This window comes from Amphiura filiformis, chromosome 5 (genome assembly GCF_039555335.1).
Source record: "Amphiura filiformis chromosome 5, Afil_fr2py, whole genome shotgun sequence".
Lineage (NCBI taxonomy): Eukaryota > Metazoa > Echinodermata > Ophiuroidea > Amphilepidida > Amphiuridae > Amphiura > Amphiura filiformis.
In genome coordinates, this window is record NC_092632.1 from 10,049,226 (window position 1) to 10,073,176 (window position 23,951).

General features: G+C 35.0%; 1 protein-coding gene across 12 annotated transcripts in view; it reads left to right on the plus strand.

Moving 5' to 3' along the window:
- The window catches only part of LOC140152591 (uncharacterized), a 137,208-nt gene that overhangs the window by 95,582 nt on the left and 17,675 nt on the right, over positions 1 to 23,951 (plus strand). For all 12 annotated transcript variants that reach the window (XM_072174991.1, XM_072174993.1, XM_072174997.1 and 9 more), the window contains 10 exons: positions 2,335 to 2,466; positions 3,559 to 3,687; positions 12,639 to 12,770; positions 17,025 to 17,150; positions 17,823 to 17,948; positions 18,864 to 18,986; positions 19,576 to 19,698; positions 20,622 to 20,747; positions 21,454 to 21,576; positions 22,065 to 22,187. In XM_072174991.1, the coding sequence (XP_072031092.1) occupies positions 2,335 to 2,466; positions 3,559 to 3,687; positions 12,639 to 12,770; positions 17,025 to 17,150; positions 17,823 to 17,948; positions 18,864 to 18,986; positions 19,576 to 19,698; positions 20,622 to 20,747; positions 21,454 to 21,576; positions 22,065 to 22,187 (1,263 nt within the window). The remainder of the gene's footprint in view (positions 1 to 2,334; positions 2,467 to 3,558; positions 3,688 to 12,638; positions 12,771 to 17,024; positions 17,151 to 17,822; positions 17,949 to 18,863; positions 18,987 to 19,575; positions 19,699 to 20,621; positions 20,748 to 21,453; positions 21,577 to 22,064; positions 22,188 to 23,951) is intronic.

A 23,951-nucleotide genomic window follows, 5' to 3' on the forward strand; every position in this document is an offset into this window, starting at 1 on the left:
CGCATTTGTAGCGAGATTGAACACTTGTCACAGTATCTGTGTGATAGTGTGATGGATTTATGTATGTTTGTGTAAAAGATAAAATATGTTGTAAAATAGTGTCATTATTATTTATATGTATGTGTAATTATCTGCCATTTATGTTGGACTAAGTCGGCATGTTGTGCAAGTATTGTTTATACTGAATTAAATTGCATTTGATGCATTTTGTATAAAAATTTTAACCTGTACCTTTGTTTCTCAATACATTGTTTTCATTCCTTTGATGTTATTTATTTCACACTTATACTGTGTTTTTAGGTGTACTCTATTCTCTCCAATTAATGCCTCAGGTCAGTGCATTTATATAAGAGGGGGCGTTAATTAAATTAGAGGTTTTGTTACAATGAGCATTCCCATGAAAAAATTGCTTGTACTGTCTGACAGTGCTGTGGTATTCAATAAACAATAAATAATTTCTACAAATACTGTAAACAATGTTGGATATTGGGAAATCGGTGATCGGATATTCCAAAATAAGGATACTGCATGGTATGTTGAGCTTTAATTTGAGAGAATACGGTATATTTGCTCTGAACATGCAATATCAATGTTGTGCACTATTATACATTACTATGTTTTGCACTGTTTCTGTTAATGTTTTGTTCTCTCATTTCTATAGTTTTTTATATGATGAATAAATCTCAGCTGACTTCAGGGATGTCCATTCCAAATATTTGTTGACATAATACTTTTTGTTTCATAGGGCCATACCAGTTTAAATTCATATATACACCCCTATGGAAGACATCTTCCACACAGGGAATGTGAACTTCAAATGGGGATACCTGAATGGGTGACTCCATTTGAAATCTACACCCTTGTGTGGGAGACTAAGGCCATGTCTAAATTAGGGGTTTATGGATTTCAATTAGAATTGCCCATATAATTTGGTAAAATCAGAATGCAAAAACTAACATACAATTTGAACTCAAATTGAACTGGAATTTGCTATAATTGTCATTACTTCTAATTTGAGTAACATTACTCACCAATAGGAATTTAAAGGTAGATGTGAATTGGTAACACCAAATTAGGGACTTTATAAATGCAAAGGGATTTCCCACATAGTAATGCATTTTTCTATACTTCTTTATGTAAATGATCATTATTCCGAAAGTCCTGATGTGGCTCAAGTAAACTGCTCATTAAGCCAAGCTTAACAAAGCTTATTATTACCATTGCAGTCTTAAGAACAGAAAGAAACAAAATTGAAGATACAGAAAAAAATCAAATGACCAATGTTTTTTTTGCCTTTTAGTCAAGAAACAGGACATTCTTAAACCAATGTTAACCATTGACACAGATCTTGCATTAGCTTCACTTTTGCACCATGTGTACTGCATGTTAGATCAGCTTGTATCTTTTCATTACACAGCACCTTGTTTATCCATGGGGTTTGTTCTTGCATTTTGTGTTTGTCACTCACTCAAGGTATGTATTGCACTGTTTTCATTCTTTAGATAACAATTTGAAATCCCAATGTATTACAAATTATAAGAAGGGGAGCTAGAACATTTAGTTAATGCAGGATTGAACCAGCAACATCTGGATTGCAAGTCTTGTGCTCTATCATCGCTGTGATGGACAGCAATTCCAATTATAATAGACTCCATGTTACATTGGAGTAATAGAAAAAGGTTACAGATCATTGGACATCAAAGTCCAACCATTGTTCGAAATAGCTAACAGAATTTAGTATTAGTGATCTCTTCCTAATGGATAGTGTGGAGTCAAGTGAGCCCATCAATTGATACTAATACCTGTACAAAAATAAAAGCTACTCCAAAGAATATGGGACACATTATAATTACCAATGCCTTTGCTTAGGTTCTGATCCATGTAATGAAAACACTTTTGCTCCCCTTCTTTATGTGTATTATTTTTCTGTAAGTTTCTCTGCACAGATTCATCACAAATTGAACTACATATTTATGATTCTCTCAAATCTACCTTCAACATTTAATTTTGATGCACAAAGACATCTCAGTATCATTCTTTATCCATGCCATTGTGGTGTTTACCTCATAGTCATATGTTCAAATAATTTGCATTAATTTAACCTCTGTATTGGCAGCACATTTTACTTTTTGCAGATAGTCGTATCTGAAACATTTCAGTGCTTGAAAGACCCAAAAATTGATACAAGAGAATGTCAATTTTAATGATATACACAATTGAATAGAGTTGCTAAAAGTTGTGCATTTAATTGAAAACCAAAGAAATAATATTATCAGATAAATATATGTAATATCTCACTTGAAATTGTTTACTGCATGTCCATCTTGTTTACAGAGTTTGACCCATGTAAGGAGCAGCCAACACTGAAGTGTGGTAATGCCCGGTGTATTGCAGATCCAAACACAGGCTATAGATGTGAATGTGAACCAGGACGTGTATTCAATGCAAGGAGAAGACACTGTGGTGGTAAGTTCAATGCATATGTTTATTTGTTTGATGTCTGTCTGTCAGTCGGCATGATGTCACTTGCGATAGATCGCTTCATCCCATTGGTTGTTTTTGCCGGGATTCGGCTGTGTCATCCCACACCCTCTGACACAAAGGGGACACTTACTGTTGCACTGAATGAGGGAAATCACAAAACATGTAATAAAATAAATACCTCTTGGTGAAACAATTCCAAAAGTTTGATTTCTTTTCAAGATAATAAACAACCAGAAGTTACAAAAGAAAAGGCAAATTGGTGTTCAAATGCGGAGAAAATTGACTGGAACTAAATGACTGTACAAACCATTAGGGATTTCACAAAGGTGTCCCCTTTGACAGACATGAGAAATGGGAAAGTGCAACAGATGGAACAATCATGGCCGAGAGAATCTAAATGCAGACTGATTAGTGTAGGTACTGTGCTTGTATAGAGCAACATCATCTAATGGGCTTCGTTCATGGATGATGCTAAAATGGTTTATATGGTGTGTGTATAGAGCAGCATCATCTAATGCGCTTCCTTCATGGATGATGCTAAAATGGTTTATATGGTGTGTGTATAGAGCAGCATCATCTAATGCGCTTCCTTCATGGATGATGCTAAAATGGTTTATATGGTGTGTGTATAGAGCAGCATCATCTAATGCGATTCCTTCATGGATGATGCTAAAATGGTTTATATGGTGTGTCATAGGCCAATATGGTCAGCCATTTTCTTTCTTTAAAGTGCAATGATCTTGTGTAATTGCTCCAAATTCAAATTCGTCTATTTGGAAGCCATTTTGTTATGAAGCTCAGGCCTTGTCTTTTGAGGTATGTGAGTGCAATCACAAGCCATGAGTGTGATTTAACACACACCTATAAAGTGTAGATCAAACACATTGACATCCTAACTTAGGAGTGAGATTAAAATAGCACAACTTATAGCATGCGTGAATATCTTGAGGTGTGCAATTTAAAGCACACCTGGAGTTTTCAAAAGACAAGGTCAGAAAGCCACTGTAAGAACAAAACAAATGATTATCATCATTTGATATGACTTGCTATCTATACCTGCTTGTTTACTTGCAGATGAGAATGAGTGTGAAACTCAACCCGGTATATGTGGAAATGGAACCTGTCAAAATAGTGTTGGTAGCTACAGATGTTATTGTAATGATGACGGATTCAGATTTGATCAAAATCAAAAGACATGCATAGGTAAGCTTTCACTTGATGTTAACCTTTAATGTACGCATGCAAGCATATCCATGATGTCACTTGAGTATATAAATAATGTTACTCTTTTTCAACAACTATAAAGGGGGTCTTTGATTTTGGTTTGGTTCCTGTGCTTTAAATTCAGAAAGTGAACTTCAAAATACCAAAAGTCACAAAAGACAAACATAGGTGTTTGTTACTGCTGCAAGTGTTTTTTATTTGTTACAGGACCCAAAGGTGATATTCAGGTGATTCCAATTCCTATCCTTCCTGGATATTTTACTATTTGTATAAATATTGATTTTGATACTCTTTCTGGGTTCTTCACCCAGATTTATTGGGATATATTTTCAGGGTATACATCATAATTTCTGGTTTTCATGAATATTTGGTACCCATATTTGGATATCTTTGGGGTAAACAACATAATTTGAAACCCTTTGCAGCACTTTTAGTGAAAGGTTGTGAGATTTTTGATACTACTCTTTCTTCTTTCTGTCAGTCCTACAATCCTGTCATATATTGTGCATTCTTATTTAGTAGCTGTGGTCTAGTTTGCAGACACAAAATCTAATTAGAAAATAACATGAAAGCGGGCGTCATGTATCAGGCCGTAGGTGACCCAACATCATCACAAGTATTGATAATGCATAACAAACTTGTCTTAGCGTGCTTGTAGGTGTAGGCCTAATGTGTAACACACACACTTGATCACAGTATGTGCAACTGAAGATGTGAAGTTGTAATTATGTTTCTCATTTATTTTAGAATAAGGGGAGGTTTTATGATGGTAATTTAATTTTTACCAAATAAAATAGTTTATAGTTGTCTCGAGACAGCAGGAAAGCACATCAACGCAAAGAATAGACTCCGCATTGCCCCCACGATCATGAGGACCATTTAATACACATAAGCTTATTTATAATAATTTCACAATCTCATAGAAATTAATACTATATTGAGATAATAACAGATTTCATATCAATTAAACAAATTATATACATTGAGATGATTAATTGCAGCAAGCATTTGGAATTATTTATCATCTTCATATAAATCAATAAATACACGAATTATTGGAAAAATGTGTACAAGCCAACCATATAGGCTGGACAAACAAAAGTTGACTTTTGAATCACATTTAACCAAATTTCATCTTAAGCAAATCTTAAGCATATCTTAAACAGATACATCTTTGGATCAAACAGAGGATTGGATTGGAAAACAGCATTTTTAACCGCAATTAAATAATTAGAAATCTCCAAAAGAATAAACAATGCCAACACTATCAAACGAACATTTTGTATTCAGCAGATACGGCATCAATGCTTAAACCATTTACTGATATATAATCCACTGGTATTTACAACCAAGTAAATAAAGATACTCCAAATAAGCAACAAAGCATTTATAACCCTGGTATAAAACCGCAGTAGAAAGCATGAAGGCAACCAATAGCCCACTATAAAACGCAGTAGAAAGTGGAGACAATCTACTGACGAGATTCTTCAGGTTTTGAAGAAACTCCACCACCCTCAATAAAAAGCGCAGTAGAAAGTGGAGACAATCTACTGACGAGATTCTTCAGGTTTTGAAGAATCTCCACCTCCCTCTATCAAAACGCAGTAGAAAGTGGAGACAATCTACTTACGAGATTCTTCAGGTTTTGAAGAAACTCCATACAAAGCTTTCAATAGCCCAATAAACACATTCAATACCATAAAACGCAGTAGAAAGTGGAGACAATCTACTGACGAGATTCTTCAGGTTTTGAAGAAACTCCATACAAAGCAACCAATAGCCCAATAAAACCAACATACCATAAAACGAGTAGAAAGTGGAGACAATCTACTGACGAGATTCTTCAGGTTTTGAAGAAACTCCATGCAAAGCAATCAATAGCCCAATAAAACCAACCAATACCATAAAACGCAGTAGAAAGTGGAGACAATCTACTGATGAGATTCTTCAGGTTTTGAAGAAACTCCATACAAAGCTTTCAATAGCCCAATAAAACCATTCAATACCGTAAAACGCAGTAGAAAGTGGAGACAATCTACTGACGAGGTTCTTCAGGTTTTGAAGAAACTCCATACAAAGCATTCAATAGCCCAATAAAACCAATCAATACCATAAAAGGCAGTAGAAAGTGGAGACAATCTACTGACGAGATTCTTCAGGTTTCGAAGAAACTCCACCACCCTCTATAAAAGCGCGGTAGAAAGTGGAGACAATCTACTGACGAGATTCTTCAGGTTTTGAAGAAACTCCACCACCCTCTCAAAAAACGCAGTAGAAAGTGGAGACAATCTACTTACGAGATTCTTCAGGTTTTGAAGAAACTCCATACAAAGCATTCATTCCCCTTCTATAAAATGCAGTAGAAAGTGGAGACAATCTACTAATGATATTCTTCAAGATTTCAAGAAATTCCATACAAAGCCTCTATTTTTAAGCATAAAGCAGCATAATTGGACATACCATTTTATTGGAGTATCTTTAACCATATTTAGTTACTGAATCACCCTTCCAGCTTTTGGGAGGGTGGGTGGGATTTTTGGTCCATCAAGATCGAAGGAACAATTGCAAGTGCATCACTAGGAGAACTATGGACATAACAAAGGAATTAAAAAATAAGACAGGAGACCTGAATGGCTGCACACCACTAAAGTGACAGCTGACTGGACAGAAAAACTGAGCTTGTTGCTATAACAACATAACAACAACCCCTAAATTAAAACTGAATTGACCAGGAGACCAAAACACTTTAAGTGTACTTGAGAATGCTCAAGTGGGAATAAGAGGATAAGCCTCTACACCTAGATGCACATGACAGCCTAATGTCCCCTGCTGCTGAGACAATCTAGTTTTTAAAAGATTTGCAACTTTAAAAAACGGAATTATTAAAGTAATATTTAACTGACTAAGAATGAGAATAAACAATAAGGATTTTTGTTTTTACTATCCTTATACCATGTGATAGATGACAGGCAGGTACAATGTTTTATCATAGTGCCGGTATCCACTACTCAAAATATTGGACCTGTCTGTCATCTGTGACACAGTACAGGATAGTAAAAACAGAAATTCCTATCATTTATTCTCTAATTCAAAGTCTTCATTCAAGAAATCAAGACCCTGTATCATAATGTATTTTAAAATAGTGTCATATCTTTCAGTCAATCTCTTGCATGAAGATAGACAAGTGATTTAAGTTTAATTTGTCAAGTGTTAACTCTTAGTAAATCAAATTTAAGATCAATGGTTACTCTTTCTGTTTCTGATCCAGAGATGTGTCATTATCAAATCCTGTAACTAGAATGTCAGATAAATGATAACAATGAACCTTTCACAGGTGTTTCTTACTGCTGCAGGTGTTTTTTATTTGTTAATTTGTGTGATTTTAAACTTTTGATGCAAAAGACAGCAAGTGGTTTGTGTGTAACATTAATTGTGGTTTCTAATGTACAACAAAAACAAAATATCTTTAAAATACATGGAATCAGGCCAAATGTGTTTGACAGATTTAACACTTGATGACATTTCAATGGATTCTTTGTGTTTGCTCATCCCATCTGCTCTCCACAAATTCTTAGGTCAAATTCATAACAGATTGTGTGCATATGGTAGGAATATGATAAAATGTATGCATACATCTGTGGATGCCAGCACCATGTAGATCTGTGATTTTAAGACCATTTATTACAAGTAGTAAAAATATAATCTGTCATGGTACATTTTTATCATTTATTGCATAAGTTAAGAAATTGCTCTGTTAATAAATACAAGTAAAATCAAGATAGATAGGTGTAGATAACTGTCATTATATATCAAAGTAAGGAAGTAATATGAAGCCTGTTAAGCTTGTAAACTTTCATTTGTACCACACCTTAGTGACTTGTAATCAGCCAAATTAAAGTCAAACAAAATACCATGCAAACATGCAAATCTACGTTCTTGAATGTCATCCTTGATATTTCATAGCTAATAACATGGAAGCAATAAATTGAACCATTCGATACGGCTAATGATTCCATGCTGGCACCGATAAGTGCATACTTAGACTATTTCCGGTGTTTCAGGTAACAGGAAATGTGAATGGCCAAATATTGGTTGTATGTTAGCTCTGTATTATTTGACCATGTATCCTCTCATTACAAACATTAAACATAGATTGAATTAGGATATATTTCTCCTGAATGTAGTTGGTCAAGTTTTAATTTGTTGCAAGTCATTTCAGCAGTCTGTCAGTCCCTGGGGAATGGGATACTCCACCTTTCTTAGGCTGGCAAAAGGGTAATCCAAATTAAATCTTTATGGGCTGTTTGTTTGTATGTTTATTTGTTTGTTGAAACATACAGTCATTCTGTGTGGAGATGTACTTGCATCCTAATGGGACCAGGCTCAAACAGAATGCTCAAGCCAGGCCAAAAAAGCTATATAACCATCTGCATGGAAAGAAAAGTGGAAACTGATTTGCAGTTAAAGAACAAGGAAAAGAAGGCTACTCAGAACAAATCATGTGAACAATGTCTTATCCCCTACAAGAGATATGAAATCTCCAATCTCAACTACTATTGAGGCATGTAATCTCCCTTAACTGGAAGAAACAAGTGGGAGGGGGGGGGGGTCTCACATAGGTGACACAATCTGGTCCATGAAGGCCAAAAGAGGTATTTTAGACAACCATATACAAATATCAGGTTATCATATACCAAAAACACCAAACTTCTAGCATACTTGGTTCTAAAGTTATGAAGTTTTGTGATGTCAATTTTCTTTTGTATTTTGTTGTTTTTTACTCCATATTTGTGCCTTTATCTCAATTTCCTTTGGCCTCCATGGACCAGATCATGTCACATATTAAGTACTAGCATCAAAGAGTCTGAATAGGGAGGCTCTAAAGATTGATGCCAAGTTACTAAAGAGTGAATCTTTGGTATTGGCTCTTGTTCAAATGAAAACCTGGAGGGCACTTAGATGGTGCATATATATGGTCGAATCCAACGAAAAGTGTACACGGCATGTTCAAGGCCATAACTTAAAAGTATTAATCAATTGGCATTCGTTTTTGTATTGTGTTTATTCGCCTTGATCATACGCTCAGCGCCATATATAATAAGACCCCTTCTGTGAAAAACTTAGACACAGAGACCCCAAAACATGCTATTTTTACCTATTTTTTCAAAATATTTCTTAAAGTATTTTTAAAAACATATAAATCAGTTATGAAAAGAAGTCATTGGATTGAATCTAAATTGATTTCCTGAAAGGTGTGTATTCAAAGATTGCCTGTTCAATTTTTCACATATTTGTACATAATTATGAATTTTTGTGATAATTTTTTGAGTGGTATTTTTTACATTACCTACTGAATACAATTTTTCATAGCACTAGATATATCTTAAAAAATGGAAATCACTAATAAATGCATAATTGATACAAGCTTTGATATGTCCAATACTGAAATGCATTGCATTAGGACATCTTTATTATTGTGTTTAGATGACAGGTATACTAGATTGCACAAAGGTAGTTTTAGTAAAAAATATGCATTACCTCCGAATACATGTTAGAAGCTGTGCCATTTCCACAAAGTGAGAGAATAGTAAACAATAGTTAAGCAATAGATGAAGGGTAATACACTCTTTATTTCTACCAAGTTTCAATAGCCTGCGTTTAAATATTTCTGAGATGTCAACAATAAAAGCAAGTATTCAGTAGGTAAATTTCGGTAACCGAATGTTACCTACGAATACAATTTGTTTTATCATGACAGTATTGTGAAACACCGCCATTCATGCCAATGCCCATATTGGTACATAACAAAGGCCTGTATGTTTGCTATCAAATCATATGTCAATGAAAGTTGCGAATTCACATACATGCCCACCATGCAAAACTGAATACGGCTTAATTGGTGAAAAATATGTACTGAAATAGACGACGGTCTGCTCATTTGAAAGAAAAATCAGATTCAAAGAAGATTAGAAGGGATAAGTACTTGGATTTGTCAACTGTCATGTGTGCTTCATTTTAAATGTTTACCGACCTTCTGGTTTCTGAGTAATTTGTGTCCAAATTGATTTATTCGAAGGTAACTTTTGACGTTTTCGCTAAGGTTACCTACGAATACCATGGAAAAAACGACTGTTCTCATTGTCTCATGATCTAGACAACACATTGATGGAGCCTGGTATAAAGCTAATTGTAGTTGCCCTCAAACGAAAGGCCACAAGACGTAACTGACTCCAAGATGGACTTCACAAGTCTGCAATAACGGTTTTAAGCGATTTGTGTGCAATTAAGCAAATTAAAGTCACATTATAGTGCCTTTGTTTCTTACTTCAATCCTCTTTCAACCGCTGTGAACCGACATTATTAATACATGATAGGGTCTAAAGTATCAATAAACGCACATAAAGAAAATAATACATTCAAAGTGCTTTATAAAATGAAGTTTCGATTGCGATATCCACCAAAAGTCTAATTCTTACCTACAAATACTGAAATGTTACTTACGAATACAGCATAATACATGACATGTGTAATGAAGTGTCTCTACCAATGGAAATTAATTGTCAAAAACTTTAAGTGGTACCCCAGGACACTATTATTACCCATATACGGATTCATTCAACAATTATTTATTATGTAAAATTGCTGATTAACTACTTGTATATCAAAATGAAGTGGTCAAAATCTTGCTATAAGCATCAAAAATTTTTGATCTGAGGAAATAGCATTTATTCATTTGGACCTACCATCTGAAAGAGATCTAAAAACTACCATTTTATTAATTCATTACCATAATAGCCAAATTTAAACCTCTAAACTCAATATAGATATTGTTAAATCGCTCATGTTACCTACGAATACCCGGGTTTATTCACCTTTTCATTGTATAAAGCGTTAGGTATATGCGTATAATTCCTAATATTCTTGAAAACATATATCCTACTCGTTCTAATACAATGTGTAAATTGATTCATACTCATTTGATAAATAAAATACAGAAACTGACCTAAACTTCACTTTCAAAAATAAACGAGCATAAATTGACTAAGATCATATTGATCGCGTTATAAAAATAAAAACAAATATTTTCTGGTTGAGCTAGCATTTCTGACACCCTGTGGTCTACATTACACGAAAAAAAGCGTTAATGGGAATATTCCATTTGTTTTAGGTTGATTAGTATTGCGATAGTGAAAGCATCCTAGTGGTATTCAGTAGGTAACATTGGGTTTTGATATCACATTTACTATCACACGCGTCCTGGATTTATTTTTCAAGATTAGTAATGGCACTTTTGGTTCCTATAAGGCCAATATGTCATCAATCAATGGGCAAAAGGAAAAAAAATTGTGGAGGCATTTTTATTTCGGACTTTTATTTTTGGCCCGTGGACACTTTTGGTTGGATTCGACCATATATAAGCCCCAATGTTGAGTACCCTATAACAATAAATCAAGAGAAATTAGATCATTTCTACTGTTTTCAGCCAGCATATGGAATGCCCTTCCTGAGCATATTGTGTCAAACCAGGATGTACAGAGCTTCAAGTGGGAGGTAAACCGCTATCATCTTGGCGCCAACTCATCAGCAATACCTAGTAGTAGATAACTGATGTTCATGCCTTGATTTGCCTTGATTAACCTAATTGGCATTTAAAATAGAATTGGCCAATCAGTCAGTGAGGTTTTTCAGTTATTGGGCTATCTTAGGGGGCATATGATTCTAGTTCAAAACCATTACTAATGTACTTCAGAGTTAAATTCATAATGTGTTGCAAGTCATTCTCAATATTTTCTCACCAAATTCTTGGTTCCTGTCAGGCTTATAGCCAAGAAGGTAGGGAGCAGAAATGTAACACTTATACGCCCCAAAAGTAAAAATGGCCTACTTTCCTACTCCCAAAAGGTTAAATGTCTTCAGTTCCGAGTACCTATTTAAGATATACTCTAAATTATTTAAAATGGGTATAAATGAAATGCAACCAGTGGTGAACAAATCCACTTCATCATTTTCATATGGTCTCTTTTTAAAAACAAAATCCATCCATGAGAGTTCTTTCAATCACACCAATGTACTTGCATTGGTGAATTCTTAGAAAAGAATTGACACTTCTTTAACTACTCAGAACATTAGTCATATGTGATGCAATCAGGCAAAATGAGTCGGATGTCGGGAATATTGATTTTGAGATAATTATAATCACTAATACTAGTATTCAACTTCTTTGTATTTTATTGTTCAAATCAACACAAAATGGCCATATCTCTGGAACCGTAAGTTTAATTATGATGGGGTTTTTCAGCAAAATGAAGCTCAGAGAAATGCTCATATAATGAGATTGAAAACTGAATTTTTAATTTGATCGACATCGGACTCATTTTGCTTGATCGCATCACATATACTCCTAGAGTTACCTCTCAATGTAAAGTATTTACAATGAATAATGGTCCAGAAAAATTCAATCAAAAAACAAGCAAAAAGTTTTATCGACCTACTAACCATACAAATTTTGGAACAGAAAGAGCTATAGAATTTTTTTAGTCCTTACATATATGGCCATTGATCATGTTGAGATGGAATGCCCTTCCTGGGCATGCTAGAGTGCAAGCCTCAAAATAAGCAGATCTGGAATAGGAGCCACACATTTGGAAAAAGCAGCTCCTGGTCCTGTGATTTTTTAGTGAACCAGGAGCCATTTTAAAGAGCTAAGAGTCGCTTAAATTTCAATTGTACACATTAAATACAAAACCTGCTATAACTACCAGGCTCTAAGATGTAGAGCCTGGTTTGTATGATTTTGGTGTGGACCAGGAGTTAAAATGTTATGACCAGTGGGTAAATAGCTCCTGGGTGCCTGCTTATTTTGAAGCTTGCTAAAGTGCTACTATAGTTTGTGTAACTACTGATATATTTTCTGTTAATTCTATCATCAGATATTAATGAGTGCGCCGAATCCAGTACACTCTGTGAGGCTAATGGTGGATCATGTGTGAACACCATTGGAGGCTATGAATGTCGTTGTATAGAAGGTTATCAATTTGACGCTTCCAGGAGGATATGTGTAGGTAAGTATATCTTTCAAACCATCAGTCTGTGAAAGGTATAGGGAAGGGGGATATGCCTGCAAACATGGATGGACCAGGGAGAGGGACTAGACTGCTGCCCTCAGTCGTCAACCGTCTGGATTGACGACTGAGAAAACTATGTGGAAAAAAGTGACGGAATTTGCAACAGGATTCCTGTGGCATAGAGCATGCGCAGTTGTGTCCAAATTGACCTTTTGACCGAGTTTGTTGTTTTTAGAAGTTCAGATCGCGATCTTGTCACAGCGGCGCGGTACAGCGACGCGGTACACGGGCCCCGCTAGTCAGTCGCGCTATGGCGCACAGCCAAAGTCGCATTGAATAGTTTTCAGAAGTCCGTCATGATTTGGGCTGTAAGATAATCAGTTGTCACTCTGAAGCATGACAGTACATGCAAAGTGTAGCGGCTGATTGGAATTAGTCTAGAGAGGGACATGGATTTTTTGCCCCATGGTCAAATGGGAGAGATGTGCATCTTTTGATATGGTTAAAAAATGAATGATAATTGTTCCAGGGTGGGGGAAATTCAATATGAATTGGCGTAAGTGTGAGACTGAGGCTTTCAAAGTAGGGGCATCTGGTGAGAGAAATATATCAATGGAATTGCCATTCAAAGAAGAAATTAGGGTCTTTGGATGACATGAGCATGGGTTATAAAAGAATTGGGTCTTTGGGTGACAATGATGCTCAAAAGGGAACCTTAAAACAGTCCAACATATGCATCAGCCTTCCTCATTGTTTTCCCCACATATCATTGAGGATACACAGCTGGGTACTGATGGCCTAACAGACTGAAACCTATATTAGTATCTTACATGTAAACAGTATGGGAAAATTGGCATCTGAATTGAAGATAAATATACTTTTAAAAAGAAGGCCATTTCCCGTGAACTAAGTGAACAATTTTGTTCTCATCCTTTTTGTCAAAAGCAAGGAAATTTTTAATTCAGTCTCAACTGCCACACAGGTTTAAATAAGATGATTGCTAGCCATGCATATTGATGATTCATGGACAATCCTGCCGGACAGCGCATTGCAAGTGTTGAAAAGGGTGCTGTCTCTTGGGCAACCTACCAGTAAAATCTAACCTATTTTTAGTGGTAGATGTTGGGTGACCAATATGAACCTGTGACTCTGTGGTGGACTCTTTTTGACCCACCTCACCTAGGAAAGGGGTGTCTTGTACTTCCATGACCACACTAATGTTTTGTATTGTCTTTAAGTATTGAATTATTGAACTCTCTATATATAAATTTATGTATATTTGAGTGAATTGAAGTTGAACCCGCAAAATTAATCAATGTTTAGAGAAATGAAATATTTGTGAGAAATCATCACCACCTGTTGGCTTAAATTGATATTGCATATTTAAATTCAATATCTTTGTAATATCACATATTGGGAATTTTGATTACTGTGTCTGGCCTTGAGAGGCACTTGATGTGTGAACTATGAATTCAGGCATGACCCATCTGTCCCCTCACATATCGTAAGTGACAAAGTAGTATTTGAATTCTTAAAGAAATGAAAGAGCTTCTTTTTCAATGTTTTAAAAACCTGCCAATTAACAAAGAAACAGAGACACAAAAACTCCAACCAATCTGTCCCATTTCATTAAATTTGAATGACTAAGGAGGGCCTCCTAACCAGGCCTTCTGAGCTTATTTTGCAAGTAATAATATAATGAAGACATATTATGTTGACCCTATACCAGCTAATACCACTTGTTTATGCAAGTCTTATGAATCTTTTCATGGAATAGGTGTGAACTTGTAGACATCATATTTAGGCCAATATCCCGCCTTATATATGTTAATAAATCACAGTGTCTGTGTGTGTAATGATACAGGTATACAAGATAAGCTAACAGGTGTTGGGAGGACCAAGTGAATGGTACAATAATGAATACAACATTACCTCCTATTAAATGGGATGCAAGGGGTTCATACTTAATTCTCTGGTTACATTGAGTACTTGGATGTATTAACACTGTTATGTAGAGACAGTGTAGACAAAAAAGGCTTGGCTCAGCATGCACAAAAATAGATTTGCAGCTTCTTAAATAAATTTTAATTTCTTGAATCCAGGTATGCACAACCCCACAACATACGACCTGTAAGCCAATCCAGATGTGCAATAGAAATGCCCAAATATAATGATCTTCTTATCCAAAACTGCTGTTTTTCTACAGAGTCCTTGGTTTATGATTTCAATATTTTAAAACTCTACTTTCGTGTTTTCAAAAAGTATGGTTCGCCATACATTACCTCTCTGCCCTGAAGCTGAAATAATGAGTAGTGTACACACTCATAACAGAGTCAAAAACTTGTTTTGTGGATTTTGAGTGATACTAGAAAAATATCAGATTCTTATGAAGATGTAAAATCAATTGTTTCCCTGTAATATACAGTCACTCACTACAATCTGTGCAAAACCTTATTTGGGCAATTTGTACCTCACTAGGTATAAAATATTGGCACCTTTTGGAACAATATATACTAATAAATACATGAAGTGTGAGCATGACTTTCAAAATCTGAGTTGACTTATTTTTTGTTATAAAGGTCAGGTTATAACATGATACTCAAAAACAGCAAATAGAGGAAGTAATTTGAACTATTAAAGAGAAGATCAAATTGTCCAACATGTGGCATTGATTTGCACTGGCTGGACTTCAATAATAATAGTGGGTTTGGTGATACTGTAAATAATCTGCTTGTGTTAGCCACTGGGTGTTAGATTTTGAAAAAAAAAAATGTTTGTGATGATTGCAGGATTTTGTTAATCATGAGCTGATCTTGTAAACAGACCCACAAACGATGCTAAACTTAGATCAAGCCATAATGTCATAGTGATCTAAATTTGAAATTTGCTGATGTAAATTAGCCAAAAAGTCAACAAATAAGTTAAATATGGGTCTCAGGATGAGCACATCTTCCTAATGACAAGTAAATGTAAAAACTACAAAATTATATTCCAACTGACCAGCAGGGAACCAAAGGATGGATCCAATAGGATACAAGTGTTTCACACTAACAAAGGGTAAATTACCATAAATTTAAAAACAGCAAAATCTGTGACACAAAATCCAATGGGGTAAAAATAAATAAATACATAGAGTTACAAACCAGATGTTTCAAAAAGACAAAACTTTTCTTTTTCAGCTCTTAATTATGTATGATAATCATGATAATGCCTAGCAACTGTCAATCAAAAATTATGGGACAAGTCAAGTCAGCTCCACTATTGCATCAGTACACAAGCATTGCCATATACATAATACATACATTTTCGGCCGAATCCTCTCAGTTGCCAGTCACTTCAGCCATTTATACTACAGGCAATTATACAAGTGTAAGTGTCATTGTCCTGATTGGAGCCTATTAAATGGCAGAGTCTGAAATGAAAAACTGGAAAAAATATTTTTCTTGACAAATGACTCACTGATTTTGTTCAATCAAATCACAAAATCACAAGTTGATATGTTACATTACCTATGAAAAGTGTGTTTTCTTTCTTAACCCATTTCCCTTTTCCTATTATCAACCAACCTTCTATCTGGCTTCCTCTGTCTCCCACATACTATTGTTTAGCCGTAGGCCAACCTGCCATAAAACTTCTTTTTGTCCGTTCATATAACTTCATGTTTGCAAAAGTTGCAGGCGACATTGTTTCAATGTGAAATTTGATGACAGCATAAATTGTATTGTTCTAGTATGTCACCTTAATAGACATACCTGATTTATCAAAGCATAGAGAGCACTAGACTGAATATCCTGATTTCTAGGTGCCAATTATTGCACAAAATGAACATTTGGGATAAAATATCACCATTATGAATGCCCAAAACAATTATTGTCAGGAATGTCTCCATTTTGAATGCCAAGAACAATTATTGTGCCTGAGATCTATGATTTTTACTAAAATGTCAAAAAGTTTGAGAATGAGTTTTGAAGAAGAGAGCAATCATACACTATGGTACAGTATGATAGTGATATCCAGATATATTGTAGCAGTGATTCCTGATTTATGATAATGACAAAAATTGTTGCCATACGCACTCACCTGATTACAGCAGCAAATAAACAGGAAACCTAGCAAAGTAGCAAATAATGTACAAACAAGGGAAAGGATCAATAAATACATGTTAAAAAGTCAAAAATATCCTGAAATTTGAGATGGTATGTAGCCAAGTGATAACATAATAGCCATAGCATGTCATTTCTTGTTTGTCAGATATCAATGAATGCCAAACTATAGAGAATGTATGCGGCAACGGGACATGTCAGAATGGGTTTGGTAGCTACAGGTGCGTCTGTGAGGATGGCTACAGGTTTGATGACACCCAGGGGACTTGTCTAGGTAAGGATACAAGGATGTGCTGCATTTCCTAATTATCTGCTTCTTTTCCTTATAAATTAGTGGAACAGTTTCAAGTATGTCACATAGAACATCTTACAGGAAATAGTTCAAGAAATTAATAAATTGTTGATGATGTTGCACTATTAAATGCACTTGCTTGAGAGGTCACTGATTCAATGTAAAGTCAACAACCAAGAAATGATTCACATATGATTGGGCAATTTTTGTCACGCTTCTTTGAAATGTTGCTGTGTTCTTGTCTGTTTGTCGTGTTTTACCAAAGAACTTGATATAGATAGCAATTCAAACTGTGTTATGGAAAATGGCAACAATCACAATGATAGTAGAAAAAGAGAATCAGAAATGGGTGTGATTTTGTCCATTAAAAATTGCCACTGAGGAAACTTCAACATTCAAACCAAATTCAGCAGTATTATTGACATCCAACCATTTTCATCCATATAAAGTAGGTGCTTGAAGATTTTTTTATTCCAAACAAAATTCTCTCATTTAGGGCCAAATTGTGTAAAATTCAACTGGGTTTTTATCAATGTTCAACTGGAATATGAAATAAATCTAGCAAAAATTTCCAGCAGGATTGACTATAAACTGCAACTGAAATTGGGATGACTGTGTAATCTTCCCTTATTGATTGTTTTGTTCATTTGTCAGATAATGATGAATGTACTGATACGCCTAGGATTTGTGGTGGAGGCACTTGTGTGAATGTCCCAGGAACCTATGAATGCCAATGTGAACTAGGTTATCAATTTGATGAACTTAGGAAGAAATGCAAAGGTAGGTATTTTCAAAACTATACTTGAAGTTGGGGTGAGTTTGTAAAAATTGTGACCCCTATCTGATCGGACTATAGTTTGTTCAGCTTAAAATCTGGGAAAATTATTTGGTTTTTGTTACTGCACATTCAATAAAGTCCCAACTTCCGATCGCGTAAATTCACATAAGTATGCACCAGATTCCAGTCACACATTACACAACATGCAACTAGCGTAAGTGCTGCACCTAAGTGCATGTACACTATTCTATATCGATACACAATGTTATAAGTCTCATTTTTTTGCCAATTCTAAACCAGACAAACTATAGTCTGTACTCAAATTTCAAAATTGGTGACATGCAAGCTCAATATTAGGAATAAATGCTAGGATGATTGAAGGGGTGTGACCCAATAGAAAGCCTCATCCCCCATTTTTCTTCATCAAAATTGAGATTTTGGTATCAGAAGAAAGCTTATATTCTTCTCAAATCCCCAGTCAAATTTAACGCCGAAGATATTTTGTTTAGATGGTGTGAACTAAAACATGGTGAATTGCGGTAACCATGCATTTTTGCTTCTCATATCCAAATCTCTGAAGCAATGCAGCTCAAAATTTGGAAACATTAGTTTGTTAATGGTGGGCCTCAATGTAAGATGTGGAGATGAATGAAAGGAAAGCATAACCACTACCTGTCACATACTTTATGTCGCAAACATACATCTTAACTTATGATTGCCTGAAATATCCATTTACTAATGGACAAAGGTCTCAAGGTATATGCCATATCTTATTCCCATTTATCTCTGAATGTCTGGATTTATGAAACATTGTGTATTTATAATTTTGCAGCTAAATATGAAATCCTGCATTGATAATGAAAATATCTATGCCAATAAAAACATTACTGAATCATAGTATCATTTACAATATCCAGATGTGGATGAATGTAGGCAACCAAGGATATGTGGCAGAGCAGAATGTCTCAATTCAAAAGGCAGCTATACATGCATATGTCCTGATGGATCCAGTTTCCATGAAGGAACCAAGATTTGTACAGGTAAGCAGAATATACATAATTAATAACTGAGGCAGAGTGGATTGTCTTGATACAGAGGGCAGCCATAGATGAGTATGTTTTACAAATTTGGCTAAAAAACATCAAAAAGCAAAGTAAATGTACAATACATACAAAAGGAAACAAAGAAAATAAACCCAATGAGCTAGCATGGAAGTGTCAGAAGCATCAAGACACTGTCATCAAGTGGTGTGACTCCTCCAACCTATTGGGGTATTAACTTTCTATTAAGTAGGTAATGGAAAGATTCATAATGACCAGAGCAGCCAAATATAGTTGTATCAATAATAAAGGTATGATGTCATAAAGAAAAACAATAAATTACCCAAAAAGAATGAGGTGGCAAAGAGCAACTCTGATTACAGTACAACTTCCAGATCAGATTGTGTCACATATGATGATTTTTTTTTGCATCAAGTAACATGGAATTATAAATCATCATCAAATAACTATGTAGCAGTTTTGGCCGGTAACATCCAAATGTCATATTTATGGAACGAAAATGTAATGAATAAATATCGTAAATAGTGAAATACTAATTAATTCATCTCTATCCCTCTTTTTCTATTAGATGTCGATGAATGTACAAATCCATTGGTCTGCGGAAATGGTACATGTGTAAACATAGAAGGCTCACATCACTGTGTCTGTGACAGAGGATACCACTATAGCCCAGATGAAATAGCATGTATAGGTATGTCAGCCTTATTCAATACTTAGAAGAAGTTTATTGTTGAATTATTATGATTAAAGTTACACATGTAATAATTCAATTTTTATATGTGTTGTATATTACTTCATAAGGCAAAATTACTTATCTGTGTCCACCAACTCTCATCCAGTGGCTTTGGAAGATTTTCAATATGCGGGAGAGGGGCTGATGAAGCTAAATTTTGTTGATGAACTATTGGACCCCGTTGGAGTCAAAAATTTTGCAAAAAATATGTAAAAACATCCATTTTCTTTCATTGGGATTTATAATTTTAAAGGTCCCTTGCTTAACAGTGCAGCATGCTTATAGAGTAGACTTGAATCATGAATCTCTTGTGATATTAGAATTACATGCACAATGGGTGACAACAATTAAAGCCATATTATAACATTTGCTGAGGAGAACGCCCTCAAAAAAAAATTTTAAATTCAGGTTTTTACACGATTGTAATGAACTTTAGTAAACAAAGATTCTCTGCAAAAATCAAGACTTTAGGTGCTGTAGTTTTGTCAAAATCCGAGATTTTGAATAAACCGCCTGAATCAGTGTTTTATTATTACGATAGAAATATTAGTCGAACGCGTATGCGATGTCAACACAGTACTACGTACACGGCGTGCGGGACACACACACACTCACACACGCCAGAGGGTCGTACCATATTACAACTGCCGGCGTGACATGCATTGGCGCTAGTTGTAAATTCCGATTTTCTTTGTTTTACCTCACTTGTTCGGCTCAAAATTAAAAGGGGACATATCTGACAGTAAATGCTAATATTTTATTGAAAATTAATACTAATCTATTTTTAAAGAAATGTTATAATATGGCTTTAAGTCTCCAGTTTCAGAACAATTACAAGAATATAATGAAAATCAATGATTTGTGTACTTTGATATTCACAGATAGAAATGAGTGTGAAGAGTACCCAACTATTTGCAAGAATTTGGCGTGTATAAACAAGCCAGGTGGCTATGAATGTGACTGTGAAGATGGATACAAATGGTTTGATGAGTACAGAAGATGTATGGGTAGGTATTATAGGCATTGATTGATTGATTGATTGATTGATTGATTGATTGATTGATTGATTGATTGATTGATTGATTGATTGATTGATTGATTGATTGATTGATTGATTGATTTAATGATTGATCAACGATTGATCAACTCAGTTAGTGAGTGATGAATGTTCAGTTCAGTTCAATTTATTGACATCACCAAATACATAGGTACAGTCAAAACAACTAATACAGTGTTTCTAGAAGTTTAACATATAAAATAGCTTAGATATCCACATTAGTACGTTAACAAAGTTAATTACTGGTAGAATACAATCGTAATTTTTAAATCCCATAAGTAGAATAGATTTATCATTATCAACTAAGTTATCAAAGTCAGCATATATATCACCTATTTCATAAAACATTTTCTCCCTAGTAGTGAGTACATCTGAGCATAAAGTGAGCTTCGTCTTCAGTTTCATTGAGATTACAGAGGGTGCATAATCTATTTTCAATGGGAATTTTCTTTCTGAATGAACGAGTGAGTGTGGAGGGTGGCAAGTGAGCAAGCTACTGACCGACCAAGAGATCAGCTGACTGAATGACTGATTGATGTACTTGCTTGTTCAAGGGAAGATTGTGATAATAAAAGCTGCCGCATATGCAAGTCATTTTGACTGAGTGATTGGGTATATATTATGTGTCAGTTTATACCATGTTTTTCTTCTTGCAGATATTGATGAGTGTTTGAAAGAGGACATATGTGGCAATGCAACATGTTACAATACCGACGGCAGCTTTTCTTGCTTGTGTGATGGTGGATACAAATATGATAGGCAACGGAAAGCCTGCGTAGGTAAGTAGAATTCACTCAGTAACTGTAAATAAGAGTACATATGGCAGCTACTTGTGTTTGTATGGTGGTGGGTTGGGTTATTCCTGTGTGGAAGATTAAGGTCATATCTTCCACATTGGATTTCAGGATTTTGTAGACTGGATGCAATTTATCTTAGTGAGTTTTATTTCCAGTTTTTGATTGTTTACAAATTTACTGTATTGTCTGTAATAAACACCCGGGGGCATGAAATTTTTTTGAAAAGGGGCATTTAGTATAGGCAAATTTTCCATGAAAAAAGCTTTAAAATATGGGTGAAAATCAAAAATATCACTCCCTTCTGGTTTGTTTCTGGGTTTAAATCCAATATGGAGCGCCCACAGAACAGGATAATTATTGTGGTAAATACTACAAAATTACACATGTAAGTGCATTAGTAAGCAACAATGTGATTTTCTTAATGAAAAGTTCAAATAGTTTGTTATAATTGAATCCTATTTTTATGTCAGATTATGCTGAATGTGATATACCTGGTTTCTGTGGCAATGGGACGTGTGTGGAACAAATTGGAACATTTGAATGTCGATGCCCAGATGGATTTGAATTCATATATAGTGCATTGAACTGTATTGGTAAGTCAGTAAGAAGCTTTATTTGTAATGCGATCTCACCCAACCGGGCCAAAGGAGGTCTTTTTAATAATTGAGTTACTATCATCATTGCCCAATATTCAAAGAAACTACTGTTCCTATATTTAAATATATGTGCATTTGAAAGCAACGAGGGCATCCCACAACTGTAATTTTTTCATTTGGCTGATGGTGTAAAAGACATTTTTGCTCCTTCCAAATGATTTTAAAAACATATATTTTGAACTTAAAATATTTGTGTATTTATTTGAAAAACATGTCTCCAATTGGTTGTTATGACACACCTGGCATCCAGGATTTGACAAGTGACCATATTAACAAGGTACCTAGAGGTTAGAATAGGATCTTAGAATCTCAAAATAGGCATAATGCATGACTTAGCAGAATTGGGAAGGTCTTGTGACCCCTGAGTCTCCATTGGATCTAGTAGTCTATACTGTCTCCTGTCTGTTTAGTGTGCAGGTGCTATAATTAAAGACAGAGATAAAAAGAATTTATCGTGTCTGATGTCACTGTCAATTACGATCTTTGATTGGTTTACACAGGTTAATAGCGCACGTAAAAGGAAGACCGATCTATCTGGTGCTGATCGGAGAAAAGGAATAGCAGCAAATGGCGAAAAATTACGTACTTTTACAAGGCAAAAAGCAGCTTTTCTAGGCATTGTTGACATGGTGCCTTCGCCAAATAAAGTTTCCTACTATCAAGACCTAACTTTTGAGATGGTTTGCATGTTTGAAGTTGCAAAATTAACAATAAGGCGCCCAGTTGTACCGCCAGCAAGTCATCATCACGACACTTGTAAACAAACCGTGCTCAAATTTGATTGACAGATGACGTCAGACGCGATAAATTCTTTTTATCTCTGTCTTTAATTATAGTCTAAGGTTTGCTAGTCCTAAGGTTTAGTCCGGAAAAAAAGTTTGCTAGTCAAACACGTAAAAAGGGTTTGCTAGTCCAACAAATGTTAGGGTAGGAGTTAGGGTTAGAGTAAGGATGAGGGTTTTCATACTAGTGAACCTTAAAGACTAGCAGATGTAGGCCTTACTTTTATTTGTGTGATAAAATGATATTGCTATAAATTCCTCATTTGGGCCCTGCTGGACTGTAGAATTTTTTGTCTTAACATACCATTAGTCACATTAGTCAAAATGAAGAATTTACATTTAAAAGTTTGTTGCCTAGCAGCTTGAATATGTAATAAATTGTTATAAAGTAAAAATAAGGAGATTATGTTATAATTGTGTCAGGAAGTTGCTACCTAAACAGCTTGATTGCAGATTTAATATATGTTTTAGGATTAAGAAAAATGTAACTGCTCTTTCATCATTAATAGGTTGTACTTCATAATATTAATACATTCAATTAAAACAATGGAACAGATAACACAGGTCATAGTACTTTTCATGTTGATATTTCCCAGATGTCTTAATAATAGAAATATGCAGCATCAAATGCACCCTGGGAAATGGTAAAATCTCTTGAAGTTTCCTGTACCAAAAATCGCCCACGCCTACTGGGAACTTTCACACAAATACGACTTGGCTTGCAAAATGGGGCAAACAGTATGATGTAGATAAAAGAAAGAAAAGGTGGTGAGCATGTTTTGAAAGGAAAAGATGACATGATCTGTAGAGGATGCTAGAGTTATCTGTAAATTATGTCAACTAGAATATTTGCTTCTCAGGAAGTAAGAAGAACCTATCGATGAGAGATTGATTCGATGATTGCTGTTTTCAGCATCCT